Source organism: Rhamphochromis longiceps, linkage group LG15 (assembly GCF_057381845.1).
Source record: "Rhamphochromis longiceps isolate RC_006_pf linkage group LG15, R_longiceps_female_GT1.1, whole genome shotgun sequence".
Taxonomy (NCBI): domain Eukaryota; kingdom Metazoa; phylum Chordata; class Actinopteri; order Cichliformes; family Cichlidae; genus Rhamphochromis; species Rhamphochromis longiceps.
In genome coordinates, this window is record NC_140571.1 from 20819697 (window position 1) to 20840880 (window position 21184).

Genomic DNA, 21184 nt, shown 5'->3' on the forward strand with positions numbered 1-21184 from the left:
TGTGTGACTTTATCGGTCTCTCCCATTGATGTGGAAGAACTTTGGTCCATTCTTCTTTCCAAGAAGTTTATAGGTATTGAGGTTTACACGCTTTCATTTATACACAGCTCTTTTAAGGTCCCACCGCTGCAGGTTGAGCTCCCGCACTTTGACCTGGCCATTGAAACACCTTGATTCCTTTACTTTTTTAGCCAATCTGTTATAGATTTTCTGCTGTGCTTGAATTGTCCTGTTGCATGAGTTTGGGCCAAGCTTGAGCTGTCACACAGGTAGCGTATACAGAGTTGTCTCAGTCAATGCTAAGTGTCCAAGTCCTGTGGCTGCAAAACAAGCCCATATCATCACCCCACTTTGGTCTGGTCTATCCAAAGCACTGAAGTCTTACAATTTGTTTAAATACAGCTTTCCAAGCTTAAGCCATGCTGCCAAGTTCTTTTTAGAGAGAAGAGGCTCCAAACAGGCCATACTTGTTCAGTCTTTTTCTAATTGTACTGTAGAGTCTGTGATGTAGCTCTTGGGTTTTTTGCTGTTTCTCTGACATTGGGGTGAATTTAGCACTGATTGAACAATTGTGGCATTTTGTTTACACAGCACCTGAAGCTCCAGTACAGCAAGGAGCAACATTTTCTGCTTTTAGAGATTTTCACACTTGCTGATAATCAATTTATCAAGTGCCTCTGATTAGCCGCTACTGGCTACTACTTGCCATCTTTATTTTTTACAAAAGCAGTAAGAGTGTACTTAAGTTTTTAACAAGTACATAGAGTCCTCTGAAAACATTCTTTTTCTATGCCTGAAAGTTTTATCGATGGAAAGGAAATAAATCTAAAAATGTGTCATGAAGCAGTCTGACTGGCAAGATTTATACTGCAACACAGACTCGGGCCAAATCAGTACCATGAGCAGTAGACTGATCAGCCCAATAGACACATTTTGTTCATTGCAAATTACATGAAAATAATAGTTTATGTCCTATTTCAATCTTTTTGGATGGACAAGCTGCTAGACCTGCCACATTACAATCCCTTTGCACAACCCTGTGAAGACAAAGAGACCAATGATAACACACTGCAGAGCAAATAACTTTTTAATCGCTGCTGTTGTGTTTGCTGTTTGAAAGCTGAATTTGAAATTGATTTTGCTCCTGACAGAGAGTCTTTCCAGCTCAAATAGATCAATAGGCCTGCAGACAAATACAGAACTTAATACAAAATGTTGTTGGGAAGCGTGTACTGCTCTCGCTAATCAAAACAAAGGATGTGGGTGACATACGGAGAAATAAAACAGTAATTATAATAATACATCTCAGCGACCCTCGGGACCCCTACGTCTCTCTGCTCTGCATGGAGCATCAATCAGCAGTCATCAGTGAACACTGTCCTCTGCACTCAATGTTCCCCAATCACCGAATACAGTGCATTATTATTTCTATTTAGTTCAAAAAGTGTGTTTTCTAAGACCACTGGGCCTTCTTCAGTTCTGAATTAGTTGGTTTATTATCTGGTTTATTAGCTCTAAGTGCTAAACCTTTAACCTAAATCTAAGCCTAAATTTAAACTTAATTCTAACTTTTACCCTAACTCAAACAGACTAACACAAGGGTGCTAAAAAGTGAGAGCTGATCAAGATGTTCTACATGTTTTCATTTATCTGTCTTTGTTTTCCTGTGGCAGATGACTTTAGTGACTCAGTCATGTTCTTTGGATGAGTAATTCTCAACAAAACAGCAAATAACAATCTGCCCATTCTCCACAGCCACATTTTAATAGGACTGTTACACACACACATGTTCAGTGAGTGCATCCCTTCAGCTCACCACTTTATAAAAGAGTCGTTTTATGATTGCCTCTGTGTGACACCTCTCAATTATAGCTACAAAACTATCTAGGTTTATGTAGATTTCACTATGCCAGACAGGGTATTGCAAAAAGAAAAAAAGAATGGTGACATAGACAAGAGACCGAGGATGCAACACCATCAATCTCTGGGTGATCACTTTGCACAGGTCACGTGGTAGGATAGCTCTAAACAGTCATGGTCAGACCCAGACTGATGGCAGTCACTGACACAGACTAGCGAAGGTTTGTAAATACCTTACAATAACACAGAGAAGAACATAAAAATTTGCAAAATGTGAGCAAACACTTGGCAACAGTGGAAAGGAAAAGCTCCCTTTTAACAGGAAGAAATCTCCATCAGAACCAGGCTCAGGGAGGGGCAGCCATCTGCCTTGACCGGTTGTGGGTGAGGGGAGGAAGACGGAACAAAAGCACGCTGTGGAAGAGAGACAGAGGTTGTAGAAAATAGATACGAGTGGTTTAATTAACTCCATATGCAGCAGGAGTCCAAGACTACATCATTTTTACTCCTTAAAAAAAGACCCGATGGGTTTTGCCATTACCCCCCCAGGCCGACAGTAGTCCTCCATTTCAGCATAATAAGAACTTTTAGTTTTTATATGTAAAATGTTGCATTCCTGAAAAGTTTCATGCTGTTATTCAATGTAAATAGTTTAAACGACTACATGAACTGTGAGCTTACAGACTCCTGTTATCCTCTCAGCCAGTTAGAGATGCTCCTCGGGAGAAGTCTTACTTGACTTTTGAATGCAGTGGAGCCTTGTCAGAGTCAAGAGTAGAGTGGCAGTGACTCATCTCCATCATTACTCGCCCTGACTGACAGCAGACAGCCTCTGCATCAAGCAGCTCTACTGACAGCTCTGTGTTTCCTCTTTATAATGTCAAAAACATGCAAGTATAAACACAACATACCCTCTCCTCAAGGTGCCAAGAAAATGTTCTTCAGCACTAATCCGTCCATTTCACAGTCAAGGTCGATTTGGATCAGTTTTACATCACAATTCCAAATCCCGTCTCCGTCTTGGACGCTGTAATTGTATTAATACTTTAAGTAGAATGGAGGTCAGGAAGCAGCGTCCTTATGATGTCTTTCTGGCATTTCCCACAGTACACATTTGTATGAGACTGTGTGTGTGTGTGTGTGTGTGTGTGTGTGTGTGTGTGTGTGTGTGTGTGTGTGTGTGTGTGTGTGTGTGTGTGTGTGTGTGTGTGTGTGTGAATGATAGAAAACAGTGAGTCACACAGCTCTTATGAAATCGACAGTCTTCATTATTTCCCCGTAAACCGAACTGACTGCTGTAACAAACACGCTCCTCTCTGTTATCTTCATCTCCTCCTCCACTTGTTTCTCCTCTGATGCAAACGCACACAGCACTGGTACATATTTGCTCACTATACCCACAAAATTGACCACTTTTTTTGTTGCTCAGAGTACTTCTTCCTCTGTCACAGACTTAGTTAATAAGCTGGGAAACCAAGTGTTAAAAGCTTTATGGAGGGCTTTTATGGTGACGGGGTGTTTGTTTCTGTCGGAGCGCAGGGAGAGAAAACTCAATTATCCCGTGTGGAGGCATTTGAAGGATGATTTGTGATTTGTCAGTGTGTGTGTAGGTGTGTGTGTCTGTGCGGGGTGGGGGGGTGGGGGGGTGATGAGAGGTACATTCATATTGTCTGGTGTTATCTCTTCACACTTCACAGGAAGTTATATCCAGGGAGTAATACATTTGTTCCAAATCCTTGCTATATACGCACATACACACACATTCAAATAACCAAAGTTTGCTCCCAGACTCTCTGCAACAAAAAGCTGCAAATAGAAGCAGTGAATGAGGGTGAGGCAATTGACACTATATGGAATTTCCTATCTTTTGTCTTAGTTATTTCTCCAATACTTACTTGCCTTCTTTTGTCTGCACGCTAAGGGAAAGAATGATTTCACCTTCAACAGTGGTGTTTTTTAAAAGGATGTGTAGATATTAATTCAAATAAATATTTAAAAAATTGCAGGCACCCACCACCCACTGAAATATCACTGTCAGATGGATTGATGTTATTCGTTTTACTGACATAAATCCTTCCTGTTGATGCAGTCATGTAAAAAGGTTTTCACACAAGATATGAAGTCCTGTGAAAAGTAACACTAACTGCTTCAATAGGAATTTAGAGGGTTACATGTTAAACAGCCTCATTGGACTAGTCATGTGTCTCTAATCAAATGCACTTGATTGATTGATAATCAGCAAATGTGACCATCTCTGTAAAAGCAGAGGTTGTGACAGTCACAATCTTTCCAGCACTTTCAGCCCAAGTTTGGATCGTGTAGTGCATAGAGAAATAACAAAAAATCCTAAAGCTACATCTCAGACTCAGACTTAAGCTGGTGTGTTAAATACTAAAGTTCATAATAAGCGTATCATTAGAAAAAGTCTGATCAACTATGACTTGTTTTAAAGGGTTGCCGGCAGAAAGCCTTGGACAGTATGGCTTAGGTTTGTATCTGAATAAACCACAAGACATCTGAACCAAAGCTCTTTGGATAGACAAGACCAAGGTGGAGACAAATGCTTCGAACCAGCTGTCAAGGACAGTGATGGAGGAGTGATGATCGGGGCTTGTTTTGCAGCCATGGGTCCTGGGTACCATGTAGTCGCTGAGCCAACCAGCTCCTCTTTATACCAAAGTATTGTAGAGCCAAATGTGAGGCCATCTGTCTAACAGCTAAAGCTTGGTCTACATTGAGTCACACCATAGGACAATAATTCCAAGCACAACAGCAAATCTACTACACTGACTGAGACTAAGTCCAGACCTCAACCTAATTGAAATCCTGTGGTGGGACCTTAGGTCAGCTGTGCATAAACAAGTGACCACAGTGGTTCTATAATTTACTGGCTCATTGGGTATACTTAGTTCACACAGGACTTGTAAGATTACTGTGAAAATGTAAATTGTCGTGCCTGTGAATCAAGATTTTCTTCTAATTTGTGCATTACCTAGTGTTACCATCCATGGACACTTAAATTAGATAGTAAATTTTTTTTTAGACTTATTTGAACTTTAAATTTTACTGGTCACCACAACAGAAAACAGCATGCACCACTCAGTATTACTCCCATATTTTTTATCCAGAGTTGCCTCGGTAGAATGTTTCTGATTCGTGGTACTTGTGTAGCGCTTTTCTACTCTTTCTGAGAGAATAGAAGTACTTCTGGACATCTCCCATCCACACAGCACTTTATTCTGCTGTTAACCTTTTTTTTTTTTCTTATCACACACACATTCCCACTCCAATGAATTCACCAGGGGCAATTTGGAGTTCTGTGTCTTTCCCAAGGACACTTCAAGAGATGGAGTGTATGAGCCAGGGATCACACCACTGACCATCTGACTAATAGATCACCTCCCTTCCTGTACAGCAGCAGCCCAGTCAGCAACAAAAATGTCGCTGGTACCATTTTGTTAATCACAAGGTCATCATGCACTCAAACAGTTCCTGCTTTTGTCAATTTTACTTTAAATGTCATGATTAATTACAGAACACACATAATGCTGTGTTGAAGAAGCATAGAAACTGACTTTTAAGGCAATAAACTCTTCTCATACATCAAGCGCATCAAGTGGGGTCGTTTTCTCTGGCTTCAATTCAATCAGATTTCTTTTTCCAGCCACGAGAGTTGCTTTTTTCTGCCATAATTCTTTATGTAGTGAAATAATTATCTATGAGGAATGCTGAAAGTTAGTGTGCACATGTTCAGACATCACCTGTGCTACTTTTCTCCTGATCTGATCTGACCTTCAAGTCCTGCATTAAAAAAAAAAAAAATCACCAAATCCCCTCAATCATCTCTGGAATAACGGCAGAGTGCAGTCATTTCCCACAGTCAAACGTTTTTACTAGTCAGGTGGTGTTCTCTGGTCAAAAAAGCTTTGAATAAGGTGAGCATTATTGTATTACAGCAGCTTCAGGGTTCAAACATGTTACCTGTCTTAAAACCCTTGTGTTGGCTGCAGGTTAGTTTAGGCATTAAGATTCTACTCAACAGTCTAAGATCTTGAATGCACATTAGACAGGCTTTTAAGCCACATCTCTTTCAGATGCCTCACTTTCTCCACCTGGGGACTCTCAGTGGTCTTCGGGGTCAGGATTCAGAATTGCACTAAAAGCAGCTGAATCAGTTTGCCACAAAACCTGAGGGTCAATGTTCTCAGTTCATGTCTTTGTATGTTTACCCGAAGCTCTTGTTCTTCGGTATCACCACTTTTACTTGTTAAATGGATTCAGCCACCAGAAAAGTAACAAATATTGACTGCTTGGTAATGGAAAGAAGATTGAAGAAGCAGGCCTTCACACACAAACAGCACAGAGAGACAAGACAGGGGAGGAGGTGAATGTAACAACAGTTCGGTCAGTTTGTAATTAAAGGATTCACTGCAGTTAAGAGAAACTAATGCTCTCCTTTTAATTAAAGGAATAAAAGGTATGCTTTTAACTGACTCGGGGCACAAAAGCAACAATGATCAATACTGATGAATAAGATAGATTAGTGGCTTTTAAAACTCTTACAGGATTCGCTGCACATATGAACTCAGTGAAGGACATTAAGAATATCTATGATAATTAAAGGCTCTCCCAGATCTTAAAAAACTGCAGTGGTGCTACTTCAAAGTCAAACTGTAGAGCTTGTGTTTTGTGATGTGTTCAAGAGAAACAGAATACTTAGGCAAGGATTAGATGGATTAAATCAAGTCCTTAAGATTTGCTCAAGTCTCAAGTAAGGGCCAGTGGACCAACACCTAATCTTAAAAAGGAAGACAGGGAAAGAATGAGGCCCTAAATGGATTATTTGGAAGTATAAAATTGAGTGTAGTGTTGTGTCTCATGTTGGACACGATAGTAAAGTAGGCTGCCATGATTTATCTGCAAGCCCCTTTGTTACCCTCCTCCGGCCTAGCTTCTCTTTTATATTTGAGTGAAAGAGGTCTTTGCTGCTTTTCCTTCTTGGGCCGGGCACTGAGCATATATAGGGTACATTTTTCAATCGAAATGCTTATTTGCACCACTTTATGTTGCCATAAAGTGGTGCACACTTTTTGGCAGTATAAAGTGTGCACCACTTTATGTTGCCATAAAGTGATGCACACTTTTTGGCAGCATAAAGTGTGCACCACTTTTGTGTTGGAAGATTTCAGCTTACAACATCTTGAAGGTCACTTTGCATGTCTATTCTTTTATCTGTGCCAAGATTATACCAACCGCTTACTTCACTCATGGCGTCAGGTTAGCTACATAAAGGTCGACGAAACACAACCAGACAACAAAATAATAATCCTTGCAGTATGGTAAAATTGAAGAAAAAAAAGAGTCAAATTTACACCATAGAGTATTTTCAGAAAAGTTTATCCATGACCTTGATCCTTGAGGTTGAGGTAGCTGAGATTCAAACATGTCATCGATTTTTACTAGATGCACCAATGGTATCAATTTGAAAAAGTTATGTTGCATCGTTCTCAATTTATCACATGTGAAAATCATGACTGAGGGGTTAAAAGTGCTGGAAACGGCAGTTCCTTCAGTCGCCACTTGAGGCAGGCTCAGAAAGTGAATGAGCACTCATAGACTCACATGTTAAAATGCCCCAATTTACAGCAGAAGCAAACATGTTTTCAAGTTAGTACAAAAATGGTTTTGGCTTCGGTGGATAGTTTGACATCAGCTGTTTAGCGAGTCAATTTGTTTTATAGTTCATTGGTCTGGATTAGGGATGGGTATCGTTTAGGTTTTATCCGATACCAGTACCAAACCGGTACTTTTTAAACGGTGCTCGAACCGGTGCTTAAAGAATGGAGAACACACACTTTGTCCAAAAACCTCTCGTGTTCAGCTGTTTTTTTGTGAAAAGATAACAATGTTAGCCTTTTCTGCAGCTATAGGGGATTTATGGCATCACTCTTGGCTGGAAGCAGTGCTTAAACAATGGAAAAAACAAATTTTGTCCAAAAACCTCTCACGTTTAGCTGTTTTCCACTTTTTCTTTGGTCATTTTAGCCTTTTTGGCCAGGGTGAAGGGAGCATCTGCCATCAAACAAGACAGCCGCATGTAACTATGACGGTGTTTGCTAGTTCACCTTACATGCATTAATTTAATAACGTGGTTAGCCTACTCAACGTAAATTACACACGAACAACATTAAGCGACTCACCCAGAGAAGAACGGCTGCTGCTGCCATCATCATCCTCATCATTCCTGCTACACTGGCAGGGCTAGGGACCAGGACTCTACTATTCGGATTCTTGGGGGATGTTGCTAACTCCGGGTCGATAACAGCCACCACACCCACAGTAGATGTGCTCGGTGTGAGGTCTTGCAGCAAGCTATCAAATACGGTGCATTTCTCGGCTTTAAAAAAAAAACCCCGCTATGTGTCGCCAAGTGTTTCATCAGATTCGAGGTGTTACCTCCTTTGCACAGTATCACCTTAAAGCACTTGTTGCAGGCTGCTGAGTTTGCATCTTTTGCTGTGAAGTACAGCCAGACTTTGACCGCTTCACCTTGGGCATTTTTAATCTGTAGCTCTGCTCTAAAAGAACGTACGTACCTGGGCCCGCCTACTATCCTCGGAAACGTAAAATGATTGGCTAGAATCTAAAGTGTATCTCAGCTGAGGAAAAACAAAGCACCGAAATGTGCGCTGCTTTTCGGTCTGGTTACTACCGTTTATGTCAGAACCGGTGCCATTATGGCACCGGATACCGGTACCCATCCCTAGTCTGGATACAGACTTTTATGTCCCTTGTTTGTGTGGTTGGTTTCTGTTTGGTAGATTTGGTAGAAAAAAGAAACTGTGGTGGCAACCAAAACATCAAATTTTAGGCATCAACATGTGAACTCCATACGCAGTGGATTAAATCACACTGGATTCATTCATCATTGATACTCTGACTGTGTTTGAGATTAATCAGAATAATGTTGCCTTTTATTAAGTTGCTGAGGATTGTTACGTTATCTTTTTAGGACTTAATGTGATTCTAAAGTGCAAATAGGAAAATTATGTAAAATATAAAGCAGCTTTTCATCGTGAGAAAACAGAGAGCCCTGTTATAGCAGATAAATGACTGAATCCACTATAAATAGCAGTTATTTCTTTTCTTTTTTCTTTCTGATGTCATTAATGCACTGTGCTGCTTTTGGTGCTTTTGAAGGGTTACCATAAAAACAGCATGGGAGCCCCGTCGAACACTGAATAACCAGGGCTGCTGTCCGCCAACTCAGAGCGAGCCTCATTTCAATATTCAAGCATCTCTTCAATCCATGTATCATTTCCCAAAGGCATTACACACTGCTGAATCAAAATGCAGATGTTTCTGTCAGCCTCATTTGAATATCATTTTAGATCATTCTCGCTGATGGATTGTGGTTTAAAATTTACAAAATGGCACCTGAACATTTCACTGACAAAGAAAAACGAGCTAAACTCAGTGTGAACCGTGGTGTGCTTTAATGCTTTGTGCAACAATGCAAATGAGATCTGACCGTCATCCAATATTTCACGACTGCTGATAGAAAAAGTATCAACGTTTTCCTTATTTATTGTCATGCTGGGTTAGTTATCTTGATACCATTTTAGACAAAGATGATTAGGTGGTTTGTCCAGAGTTGGAAAGAACATTTAACACTTTATATCGAGGTTCTTGATAAATTAAAAAGTCACTTGTATTGTTCTCATCTTTATTTTACATTTTTTGCCCTCATTGGTTTGACCATTTTCTTGGGGCTTGACATCAAGACTGAAATTCTATTCTGAACATAGAGTGTTACCAAATGCATCTGGCAACCAAAAATCTAATCAGACAGTTAAGCATTTAAAAGTTTTATTAAGTTCAAGAGTTGGGTTTTAGAGAGACGCACTGGAGTTTCTCAGATTAGATGATGGACTGTTGAGCGATTTTGACCAAGATTAGAAATCAGTGCATCAGAGGGACAGCTCAGGTTGGGTGTTTTGGAGACAAAGTTAGAGGTGACTCTAAGATAGTTTGGACATGTACAGAGGAGGGATAGTGGATATACTGGACAAAGGATGTTGAAGATGAAGCTGCCAGGCAGGAGGAAAAGAGGAAGACCTCAGAGGAGGTTTGTGGATGTCATGAAGGAGAACATGCAGAGGGTTGGTGTGACAGAGCAGGATGCTAGGAATAGGGTGAGATGGAGGCAGACAGTCCACTATGGTGATCCCTGCAGTTAAAGCCAAAAGAAGTAGTTTAGGTGGAGGCTACTTTCTGTAAATTAGAGGTATCATCATCATAAACACCTTTGTAAGCTTAGAAAAGCCTTGACAATGACTACTGTTAATCTCTAAAGAAGTCATATTGTACCAACTTATACCTGCATGTTGAAAAACAGCGCTTAAGTAGTACCCTGTGTGTGTAATCTCAGTGATAACTTTAGAGGACTGCTTTCTGGAAACAGAAATGAGGCTCCTGATAGATTGCAGAAACACTTTAATGGCCGTTTGACACAGAGACGTCAAATCCTGACAGCAACAGCAGCGCTGACTATTTCTCAAAGAAGTAAAAGCATGTTTCCTATAAACTGCTGCTAGAAAGGCACAAAGTGTGGATACTCACACATCAAAAACAGCCTTTTCCTGCCAGAGTAAACACTCAGCTGCCAGCAGCGTAACATTAGTAGGTCTTCACTGATGTTACGGTGTGTGTGTGTGTGTGTGTGTGTGTGTGTGTGTGTGTGTGTGTGTGTGTGTGTGTGTGTGTGTGTGTTTGTTTGTTTTGTGGCAACCCTCCAGTAAACAGTGCTAATGCATGATGCTAATGCTGTGTATGCTTGTCAGTTGTTTTTGCTAATAGTCAAATATGTTTTTCTGTTTAAACTGTTTAAGTTCTTGTTTGGAAACTAAAGTGGAAATCAAAGAGCTGAACGAAACAAAATGAACATATTTATTGTTTTATTAATTAAATAGTCGAGACTCTTGCTTTCAGATGCTGAATGTGACAAAAAGTTTCCAGAAAAGCTGAAAATTGGAAGTGTACACAAAGACTGCCTCTGGTGCCTTTAGCCTAAATACTAATTAATGTCTTTGTGCCTGTTCCTTCTTCATAGCACGACAACAGCAAAATTATCAGAAGAATCTGATGGCACATCACTCAGTTTTTCTCTCTGTGTCAATATAAACAGGTTTTTTGAAGGGTTACCATAAATTAATTAATTCCAGCAGGACATGATGTGAGCTCCAATCCTGGGAAATTGCCTGATACTCTTCTTAACATCCATTTGTCAGATCTTTCAGGATATATCTGCAAGCTTCTTAGAAACCCACCTCTATCCCATCTCCAGATTTCCATGTTTGCATGCAGAAGGATGAAGAGCAGGGATGCGCCAATCCATTTTTATGCCTAATATCCCGACGGACACCTTAGCTTTGTGTATCTGCCATTAAAATAGTGATGTAATACCTAAGCAGTGTGACACAAACAGAAAACAAAGACTGTCTGCCTTCAAAGTGAAAGTTGGGTGTTTTGAAACATGCTGGTTGCACCAATAAAGCACGCCGTTCAGTGACGGTGAACACTTTAGTTCTGGTGTGCCGCACTTTTCCAAGTTCAGTAGCTAGTTGGCAAGTGTTTGCAGACAGGATGTTTTTTTTCATGCAAACTAATGGCAACCAGAACGATCTTCCAGCATCCAAAGCAGATGGAAATATGCAGCAATATGAATATGAAGCACTTCTGGACAGGAACGGCAAACCTTCTAGGAAAAGTGTTTATGAGACTTGAAATATGACGGAGAAAACTGTCTGCGCGTTCTTTAATATCACATCTCCAGAGCAGAGTGACTTATAATTTTTTCTGATATTTCAAATGTAAGAAATGTAAGAAAATAGCGTGTGCACTATGATGCATTCAGACATAGAAGGTGACCCCGATTTGTGCAGTCTGCAGCATAAATGGTGTGTTTCTTGATGCTTCAGTGGTCAGTTTCTCCTTTAGCTCATAGAGGATTTTAAATAAAATTGTTTTCTTTTACTTTCTTTCTTGCTCACTGTTCCATTTCATTGTTTTTATCCCTCTTGCCTCTTACTTTTCCCTCCCACTCCATCATTTCCTCCTATACTGTTCATTTTCTTGCATTTTTCCTGTCGCTGGTCTCCCTCTGGTCCTCCCACTCCTCCATTTCCCTCTTTCTAATTGTTTTCCTGACCTCTTTTTGTTTCTCTTTCACCCTCCTCTGTTTCCTTTTTTTACCCACCTGTCTCATCTCTCCATCAGGACCTGGAGGAGCGTCTCCGCCACCATCACCATGCAGAGCTGCAGTCTCTCAGAGAGGCTCACCGCCAGAGCATCGAGACGCTCAAACAGCAGTCAGAACAGGAGCTTCAAACGCTCCGCTTTGAACTGGAGGATGAGGGCAAAGCCATGTTAGGTAAAGTGTGTGTGTGTGTGTGTGTGTGTGTGTGTGTGTGTGTGTGTGTGTGTGTGTGTGTGTGTGTGTGTGTGTTTGGTTGCTCTGTCTTTGTGTGTGGGTGCATACATAAAAACAGATTAACCCACCCATGAATTTTAAGTATATTTTGCCTTGATTGGAGAGCTTTTATTCAGTCTGCAGTGATTTTTCAGTTTGAGCTGAAACTATAGAAAGAACAGAAGAATGTTTAAGTAGAACCGACAAGTTTAAACACAAATATGAATATATTTGTGTTTAAACTTGTAGGTTGAATATGAGACTATTGGCAGGACTTCAATTCAGCCATGAGATCCTCCCCCCTGTCTCGCTCTGTTTTCACACTGCCACATTAAGTGCTATTCCAGACTATATACAGCCTTAAGTGGAAGTCATTTATGAAACCCTCAAACACACCCTGTGGCAGCTGATTTGTGTCTACATAAAGGAGACTTCACACACCTATGAATATGGATTCCTGGTGGTTATTTCAGAAAAATCCAAATGGAAAAAATGCAGCAGGGGCTAAACAGATTCATGTATTTCAGAAGAAAGTCTTGAGTGAAAGAAGATACTGGCAGTGAAGGACTTAAAGGGAAAATTAGGGCTGCCACATTTATTGTGGCTAATATTTTATCCTCTAATATGTAACACAATTATTTTTCAAAAAATATATTTTAAACTGGATTTCTCTGAAATGTAAATGCATTGTGAGCTTTAGTTTGGCAAAAGGACCCAACACGTGTACAATGTCACAGGGTCGGTGTCTCTAGTGAGATTACCAACTCCCGGTGCAACTCTCTCCTCCAGTCCCAGCGACCTCCTGATCACCGGAGAGCCTAATAAGCCAATCAGCCCCAGCTGCCCTCCCAGCCTCCCGGGCATTGGCCCCTGAACCCACTGCACCACGCCTCCTCTGCAGCCGCAGACCACACAGTGTTGTTTTGGCATCCCCCAATTTTTGTAACCTGACCCCAGTCTGCAGGCAAAAGTGTGCGACAGGGTCCATCTGTACTAGTGCATCTACAATAATATGAAGGTCCAGGAAAAAGTTAGTTGTTTCAGGATTTATACTTTCATGTATTCTCCATTTATTAAATATTTATACATTTTGATTTGGTTTTGGCTTAAAGCTCATGAAAAAAACTCACAAATCCATCACAAGTTTTATCGTAACATTTTCTCATTTTTATCAAAAAAGGATTCAAAATACAAAACTGTCCAATTTCTGAAAAGTGAGCTGGCTGACGAATGGAGCACAGACAGCACTGTGAGCAAGTCCAACTGGAAAAAGAAATCAGCATCTCTGTAAAGGACGTGAGCAGATGAAGCATAAAATCATGCAGTATTTATACTGTTTAAATTTTTATTTACTCAAACTTCAAATGAAATAATGAAATAATTTAAGATATTTTAAGATTTTCATTAGCTCTAAGCCATAATAATCAAAATTAAAACAAAGAAAGTATTAATTTATTCATTTTAAATGTATAAATCTATATAGAATATATAAAAGTTTACCCGTTTAAATTAAAAAGTGAAAAAAATGAAGATTTTCACAGTATTTTAGTTTTGTGAGATATACATGTACAGGCCTCTCTGTGATACATCAGCACAGCTCAGGGTTTCCCAGCTGGTGCAGACGGAGAACAGTTGGAAAAGATGAGGTCACATTATCACACATTTGAGCCAGTTTTGTTTGTGAGGACACAAATCTGTAACTTTCCAGCTCCCTGGCAACGTTCTGTTAATGTCAGAACGTGTTGGACTTTAGCAGCTGGTAACCTGGTCCGTTCACCATTAGTGAGTCTTGGTCACGTTTACTGCCTGCTCCACGCTCTGTTCAGACGGCTCATTCCCCCGAACCTCATGGAGTTTTTCCAACTAGTGGAAAAACATCGGAAGTGAAAAAGGACGGCTGTGGGAGGTATCTGTTTCAATAAAACACTCAGAATTGGGTCCGAGGGAAAGTCATGCAGTAGAATGATGGGTGATCATTTTTGCCTGCTCGCTCACAGTTTGTGTTTTGTCCTGTTTGTCGGTTGTCGTCTCTTTTCAATTAACCATCCCCATCGATTGTGGCAGTTAACCACCCCTCCTCAAGCCCGGGTCTGATCTCATTCTGTCAAAAGACAGTCTTTCCTCCCCACTGCAGAACAACATTAAAGCGCATTTAGATAGCTGGTCTTGCACCGCGGTGCTATAGAAATGGCATTTCCGTGAATAATAGCTGTAATTTCAGAACGCAAGACATATGGATGTTTTCTACATGACTGTAGACAGACATTCTTTCATCACAGACTACATTATTACATTTCTCTGTCTTACGTTAATGTTGCTATTTGACAGGAGAAACATCTGGTCTTTATTATTTTCTCATTATAATGCAGTGTAGGGACAACAGAGTAAAATGAAACATCAACAAGGATCTAAAGTCTAACAAAATCATATAAGCACATAAGTGAAGTAAATTCTCAACCTCACCAAATATTTGGTGCCGACAAACCAGTACTGTGCTGTGATAAATGGTCTTCCATTACCCTCTATGTCATGGTCCTGACACTGGCAGGCTCCAGCAATAATATTATTTTATTACCTGTTCCTCCTTATATCTCTTACCTTTTTTTCTATCGTATCCCCATACGTGTGTATTCGCATGTTCTGTTTCTTTCTGTTTGCCCGTCTTCTGACTGGTTTTGAACTGCAGAGAGAAATCATGTGCAGTTCGTGACTTTGTTCTTCTTTTGTCTTTCAAAGCTAATAGCAGTGTGTTCCCTCACCATGCTTCTCTAAGCCATTAGACTGTTTGCAATAAAAGGTGTTCATTGAAGTGAGGATTAAAGGCCACTCGGGTAAAGGCAGCAGAGACATTCTCTTTATGGGCAAAGTTAGGGGGAAAAAAGTAATGTAGTAAGAATGCCTTTGGATGTAATGAGCTCTTTTTGCAAATAGACAAAAGGCTGAAAGGAGCTTTCTGAGTAAGTCTGAATCTGAAATATGCAGACTAGCTTTGCTTCATCATGTGCGTGATGCTCTGTGCAAATAAAATGTGACCTCCTGACATTCGTGTATTCGATCATATTTTTCCATCAGCCTCTCTGCGATCGGAGCTGAACCACATCCACGCGTCAGCCATCGAACACCTGAGACAAACCCACCAGCACGAGTCAGCCGCCGCCAAGGCCGAGCTGGAGAAGACGATCGAGAATAACCGGACACAGGTACTGTGAGACTTACTGAAGACGGGCTGGCTTATCACAACAGCATTTCCAACCACATTCATTTCCACCGCCACCACAGCACCACGAGCAACAAAGCTATGTGATGAATGGGCATCCAGTGAAGGATGAATCCTCAAAACACTTTACCATATTCTCTCTCTTCCATGGCCACAGTGAAGATTAGACGCACACAGTATTACATTCTCCTGTCATACACACCCGGCTTGACTTATGCCACAGGCTGCTGATATTTTTATGGATTTTTCTTTATTTCACCAAGTTTTTAAATTAGCCTGAGGTTACATCGAGGTGATTAGTCATATAATTGATTACTTGAGCAACAAAAAAATAATTGAGGACAAGCTGGATCAATGTTAAAAGTGCTTAAAAAATAAGGAGCATTTCAAGAGGAAATGTTGACTATGCACCAGCTCCAGCTTTACCTATTGACTCAAAAATGAGCAATTTATAGGTGTCGCCTTGATTTGTGGAAGCTTTTTACTTTTATTTTTTTGTATATACTAAATTTTTACAGCCCAAGAAAGTGTTCATGTCCAAAGCAAATCGATACTCTTAGCGCTGAAGAATTCAGCCTCGGTTAAGCTCACTACATTGGTCTGTTTGCAAACAGTGACGTCGCCTCAGCTCCGTACCACTTATACCAGCACTGAGGGAGGAAATAGTCCCCACATTACGATAAGTGTCTCCACTCAGACACAGTGTGCACATCAGCGCTGGTATAAGAGGAGAAAAAAGTAGCAAGTCTTTTTCTTTTCAGACTTTTGCAACATCGCCCTCTGTATATGATGTCACTTTTTTCATCTGGCACAGTTTGCATGGTGAGGATAAATGGGCCATAAAGAAGTGCCAAAAGTTGCACTTCCTCAAATGAGCACTTGACACACGGGTCTTTATAGTCTCCTTTATGGAAACTTTATTGCAGTAAAACATGTTTTATAGGCTGGTTTTTGTCTCGATTGTTAATTTCCCACTTCATAGAGGTATCGAGTCTGTTAGCTAGACCTAACTAACTAGCAGACATCTGTATGTCTGTGTGAAGCATGTTATCGTTAACTCTGTAATCCACCATCATGTCAAAATATGGACGCTTCTTCTTCCAACACACCAACGTGGTGGTGGCCAAAATGCAAAACTCAAGGCTTCAGAACAGGACTTCATTAATCAGCTGGTGAAGCCGTGATTGATCAGCCACCATCTATCTTCAGTATACAGCTCATGCTCAAATACAAAATAAGTGATAAAACATTCAGACACTAATGCAGTAATCTAGGTCGCACAGTCCTCTAAAAACAAAATTACTTTCAAAGAAATCAAAATCAAAGAAATTCAGTGGGATGGAGTCAATGTTAAATGATGCTACCAGCATCATATACCACCTGCTCACAAGCACACACACCACACTGCAGGCAGCCCTCTGAGCACCACTTGTAAATCTTTCTAATTACCCCCAGCACAGTGAGTTCCATTCTCATCACCTTATGATACAGATGTTCTAGCAGAGACACACAGCTGGTTCTCTTTAATACTGCCACTATGCACCCCCTAAATGCACACGTGCACACACCCCACCTTTACTCCCTCTTTAGTCACAAAGAGAACAGGAGGGCAATTAAAGCTAATAGGCACACGTTACAGTCTCAACTACCTGCCAGTCAAGCAGTGATGTTTGAATTATGCTTCAGCTGGAAATGTACGGCATGACTTCAGAGATAAGCAGAACCCCCTCTTAAACCTGTGCCGTAACCTCCCATCTAACCTGATACACACCTCCCAAGAAATGTAACTACGTGTTCAGTCAACACAGCCACTATGACATCATCAACCTGTTGGTGAGGATCTGTCTTAAAGCCTCAAACTGTTTTCACTCTGGTAATTTGAAACTGAATGTGACAAGCGAGGGGTGGTCAACTAGCAGTCAGCTATGAGGTAAAGCAAACTCTCCTTTATTCTTGTTTTTGACCACAATGTGGACCATGATTTGCAAAATTATCATCATATTTTATTTAAAAAGATTCAAAATGAATGACTGAAAAAGTAGCATGTTTTCTGATGTCATGGATTACAGGAGACAAGGGTCAGTTTCTCGTAGATTTCTACATCACTGTGTTCTGCCTTTTTTCTTGCATCTGAAGATTTATTTATTTATTATTTGGTCCTCTGAGATCCATAAAGACATCCAAGTTACGCGCTCAGACGAAGAAGTTGATGTGCTGCTCACAAAGCGATGTACATAGCTGCTCAATATTTTCTTTTCCTGAGGAAACACCCACTGGACGAGTTTCATTGGATGGAAGGTTGGATCCACAGGGGGCAAATAAATATTTGTCGGCTCATTTTTTTCTTGATATTTTTCTTGTTTTATGTCGAATGCGTTACCAACTCCCTGCAAGTCATCTCTCTAGTGTTTTTGTTTTGCAGATGAACTGAGCAATGAAATTAATAATGCCAGAGAATGCCCATTCCTGAATATAAATCACAATTAGACACAAAGTCTGACATTCATACTTTCCTACATAGTAGTAGGATAATAATCTAATTTACATTGGTAACTGTTTAACAAGAAAAAAGTAAAAAGCCATTTTTGCAGGCCTTTGAAAAGAGAAAGACCTCTTCCTCTTTATCACCTCTGCAAACTCTTTAAACAATCATCAGATTTAAACCCAGAGACTTGATTACTGCGGGAGCATCGAGCCACACAAGTATGTTTTCACAGTTAGCAAGCTGTTGCTACCTGTTAACCATGTAAAGTCATGTGGAAAGAAGCAGCTTTAGTTATTAGTAGATCTATAATTTCCATGGAAGATATCGACTTCCACCACTCACCAACCTGTCAGGAAATGACACTTTTCTCTGGTGACTGGGTTACTGTTGGTTGCTAGGGGTTCTCTGGGCCTGCTTGAATGGGGCTTTAGTAATGGACATTTCTGTCCATGCTGTAGGTCCTGGGATTTAATAATGTTAAAAGTCTGCCTTTAAACATTTTGTTTTACATTTAAATTCAACATCAGTGGGAGTCTGTGTTTACAATAATTCCTTGTTTACTTTGCTGAGGCATTAATGGAACATAAACTAAAACTTCCTGAGTTGAGTCAATAGAGCGGAGGAGCTCAGTGGCAGACGGGCGTCACGCTGTGTTAAATAATGCTTTTGTACCTCCAATTACTTAACAGATGGGGAGGGAGAGGCTGATGGAGTGCAGAGGTGTGCGCAGGTCTTTGTGTGCACAGTGTCATCTATCCTTGTCTAGATATTTATCATGTTTGATCTAACAGTCTTGTCTGAAGAATTACCCTGCCATCAGTATCTCTTGACTTTTAATAACTATTCCGGTCCACTTTGATTGTATTGTTGTGGTCATGATGATGCTCTAGCACACATGAGAACATTTGTTTTCTTCCTCATTGTTAGATTTAAAGCATCTTCAGAGAACCGTTGTTTCCTTTTATCGCTCGTATTATTTTTCTCCCCGCTATGGTTCTGTTCTCATGGAGCCATGGGTTTTTGGAGCAATGTGTTCTTAACAGTTTGGTAGAATTGTATATGAAGTGGTTAGCTGAGATTGTGACAGGCAGAAAAGTGGCATATTTCCCATATTAGTGTTGGCAGCCCTGGATAAACATGATGACAGCCAGCATATTTTACAGCAACAGTACGAACCACCTTTGTCCCGCTGAAAGGAGGAATTAAAAGTGAAGGCTTTACTGTTAAAATTCACAGATACACTTATGAATAAGACAGTAAAGAACTCAAAACTAACAAAAAAGCACATTTAAAGGAATAACAAAGCAAATAACTCACACACTGTTTAGAAACTGGGGCACAGCATTGTTCCCCTGAGAATAAAAATATGTATTCATGGCAGCAGTTCATGGGATTTCATTGGCTAACTACTAATACCCATTGAAAAATAAAGTAGCTCAGGAAATCACACTCTATTTTACTGTAATGTCCTTTTTGATTATTATTTGAAAAGTTTATTTTTTAAGGAAAAGAAGGATAAAGAAGAACTAGGCAAAACAGAGAATGACAAAGCGATCTCCTTTACGGCGCTGTTCACATATTATATCTGAGGTGTTTGAAAGAGAGGATAAAATTAGATTATAAAAGAGAGAGACAGCAGATAAGCAGACAAAAAAAAAGATGATAGATCAACTCAGACAAGATGCAAAAGTAAATAAATCTCTCCCCCAAACGAGCTCAACACTGGGAATTTTATCTCGTCTTCCGCAGTTGTGAAATCAAAGGCTGATATCTGCTGTAATTGAAAGAGTATATTAAGTTATAATGTCCCATATCATTCGATAAATGCTCTTCCAATTAGCCTTTGTTTCTTTCTTTAATTCTGCCAGCTTTCTTTCCTAATTTCCCTTCATCTCCTGCTCCAACGCCAGCCAAGATTTGGATGAGATGAAGAGTAAAATGAGTAAATTGGTCATTAAAGACTCATCTGGCCGATCACCATTGTGCTTGATTGTACTGAAGGTTTTGGACTTAAAAAAAAAAACAGCCAATTACATTAAGTGAAAATGCAGATGGCGATGCAAATAGACAGTAGTTTGTGAATATGAAGCTATTATACAAGATTATGGCTTCTGGATATGTGAACACAGTCCTTGGCACAAATTGTTATAGTGCCAAGTTAAATTAGATTTTTCACAGGGAGAGGAATCATTAGTAGACGATAACGTGACAGTGTTTAATCTAATTCTGATGGTGTTAAGTGGCACTCAACTGAGAGTCTTCAGATCACATCTTGCTTCTTCATTTAAGTCACCAAACGTAATGAAATGTTTGGCACGTGAGGCCCATTTCACCTCCCGGGAATTTCAGAGTTGAGTATGTTAATGACAATGACTTGAGAAAGGTTTCAGATCTCTTTCAGTGTTTCAGGCTCCTCTGAAAATGGATTCAGCTCATTTTTTCTCCTCATCAGTCAACACAAAATGCTCCATGATGACAAATAAACTTTTTTGTAATCTTTAAAATCAACCTTTTATTAGATGAGATGCCAAAGTTCTAAGAACAAACAGCAAGGAGACCAATGAGGACTAATCAGAGGAGTGGAAACACCTGGGAAACAAGGAACAGCCAAAACTAATCAAGGACAATGAGAGAAAGGAAGCAGTCTCTTGTGTCTAAAACACATCACAGACAAATGACAGTCAACATAAAACTGAAAGTTACTAAAATAGAAACACCCAAATGAGAGATGACAATTAATATATGTATGTATGTATGTATGTGTGTATGTATGTGTGTGTGTGTAAATATATATATATATATATATATATATATATATATTTTATATAACAGTGAAATAAGTAACATAGTAAGGTGTCATTGTTTCTTTAAAGTTCACCTTTTACAGGCACAGATCAATTTACCATTTTCAGGCATATCTGAGATGATATTCAGAGCTACAAAGAGGATAAATCGCAGCAACTGACCTTATGACTTTATCAGAGTAGCTATGCACTATTCAAAATAATCCTTTTCTATCTTATACCAGACCTCAATGCACCCCCTCAGTTCATGCACTGTATACAAAAGAAATTTAAGCTCCCTATTAACAAACAACAGAAAGTGGAATACTTCTTAAAGTTTGCGAAGCTGTGAGTCACATGTTCCAATA

The 21184-nt window shown here is 39.9% G+C and overlaps 1 protein-coding gene across 3 annotated transcripts in view; it reads left to right on the top strand.

The window, feature by feature from the left end:
• fam184ab (family with sequence similarity 184 member Ab) overlaps positions 1–21184 on the top strand; it is a 221781-nt gene that overhangs the window by 161854 nt on the left and 38743 nt on the right. For all 3 annotated transcript variants that reach the window (XM_085382213.1, XM_085382215.1, XM_085382214.1), the window contains exons 15-16: positions 12139–12292; positions 15404–15531. In XM_085382213.1, coding sequence (XP_085238339.1) covers positions 12139–12292; positions 15404–15531 — 282 coding nt within the window. The remainder of the gene's footprint in view (positions 1–12138; positions 12293–15403; positions 15532–21184) is intronic.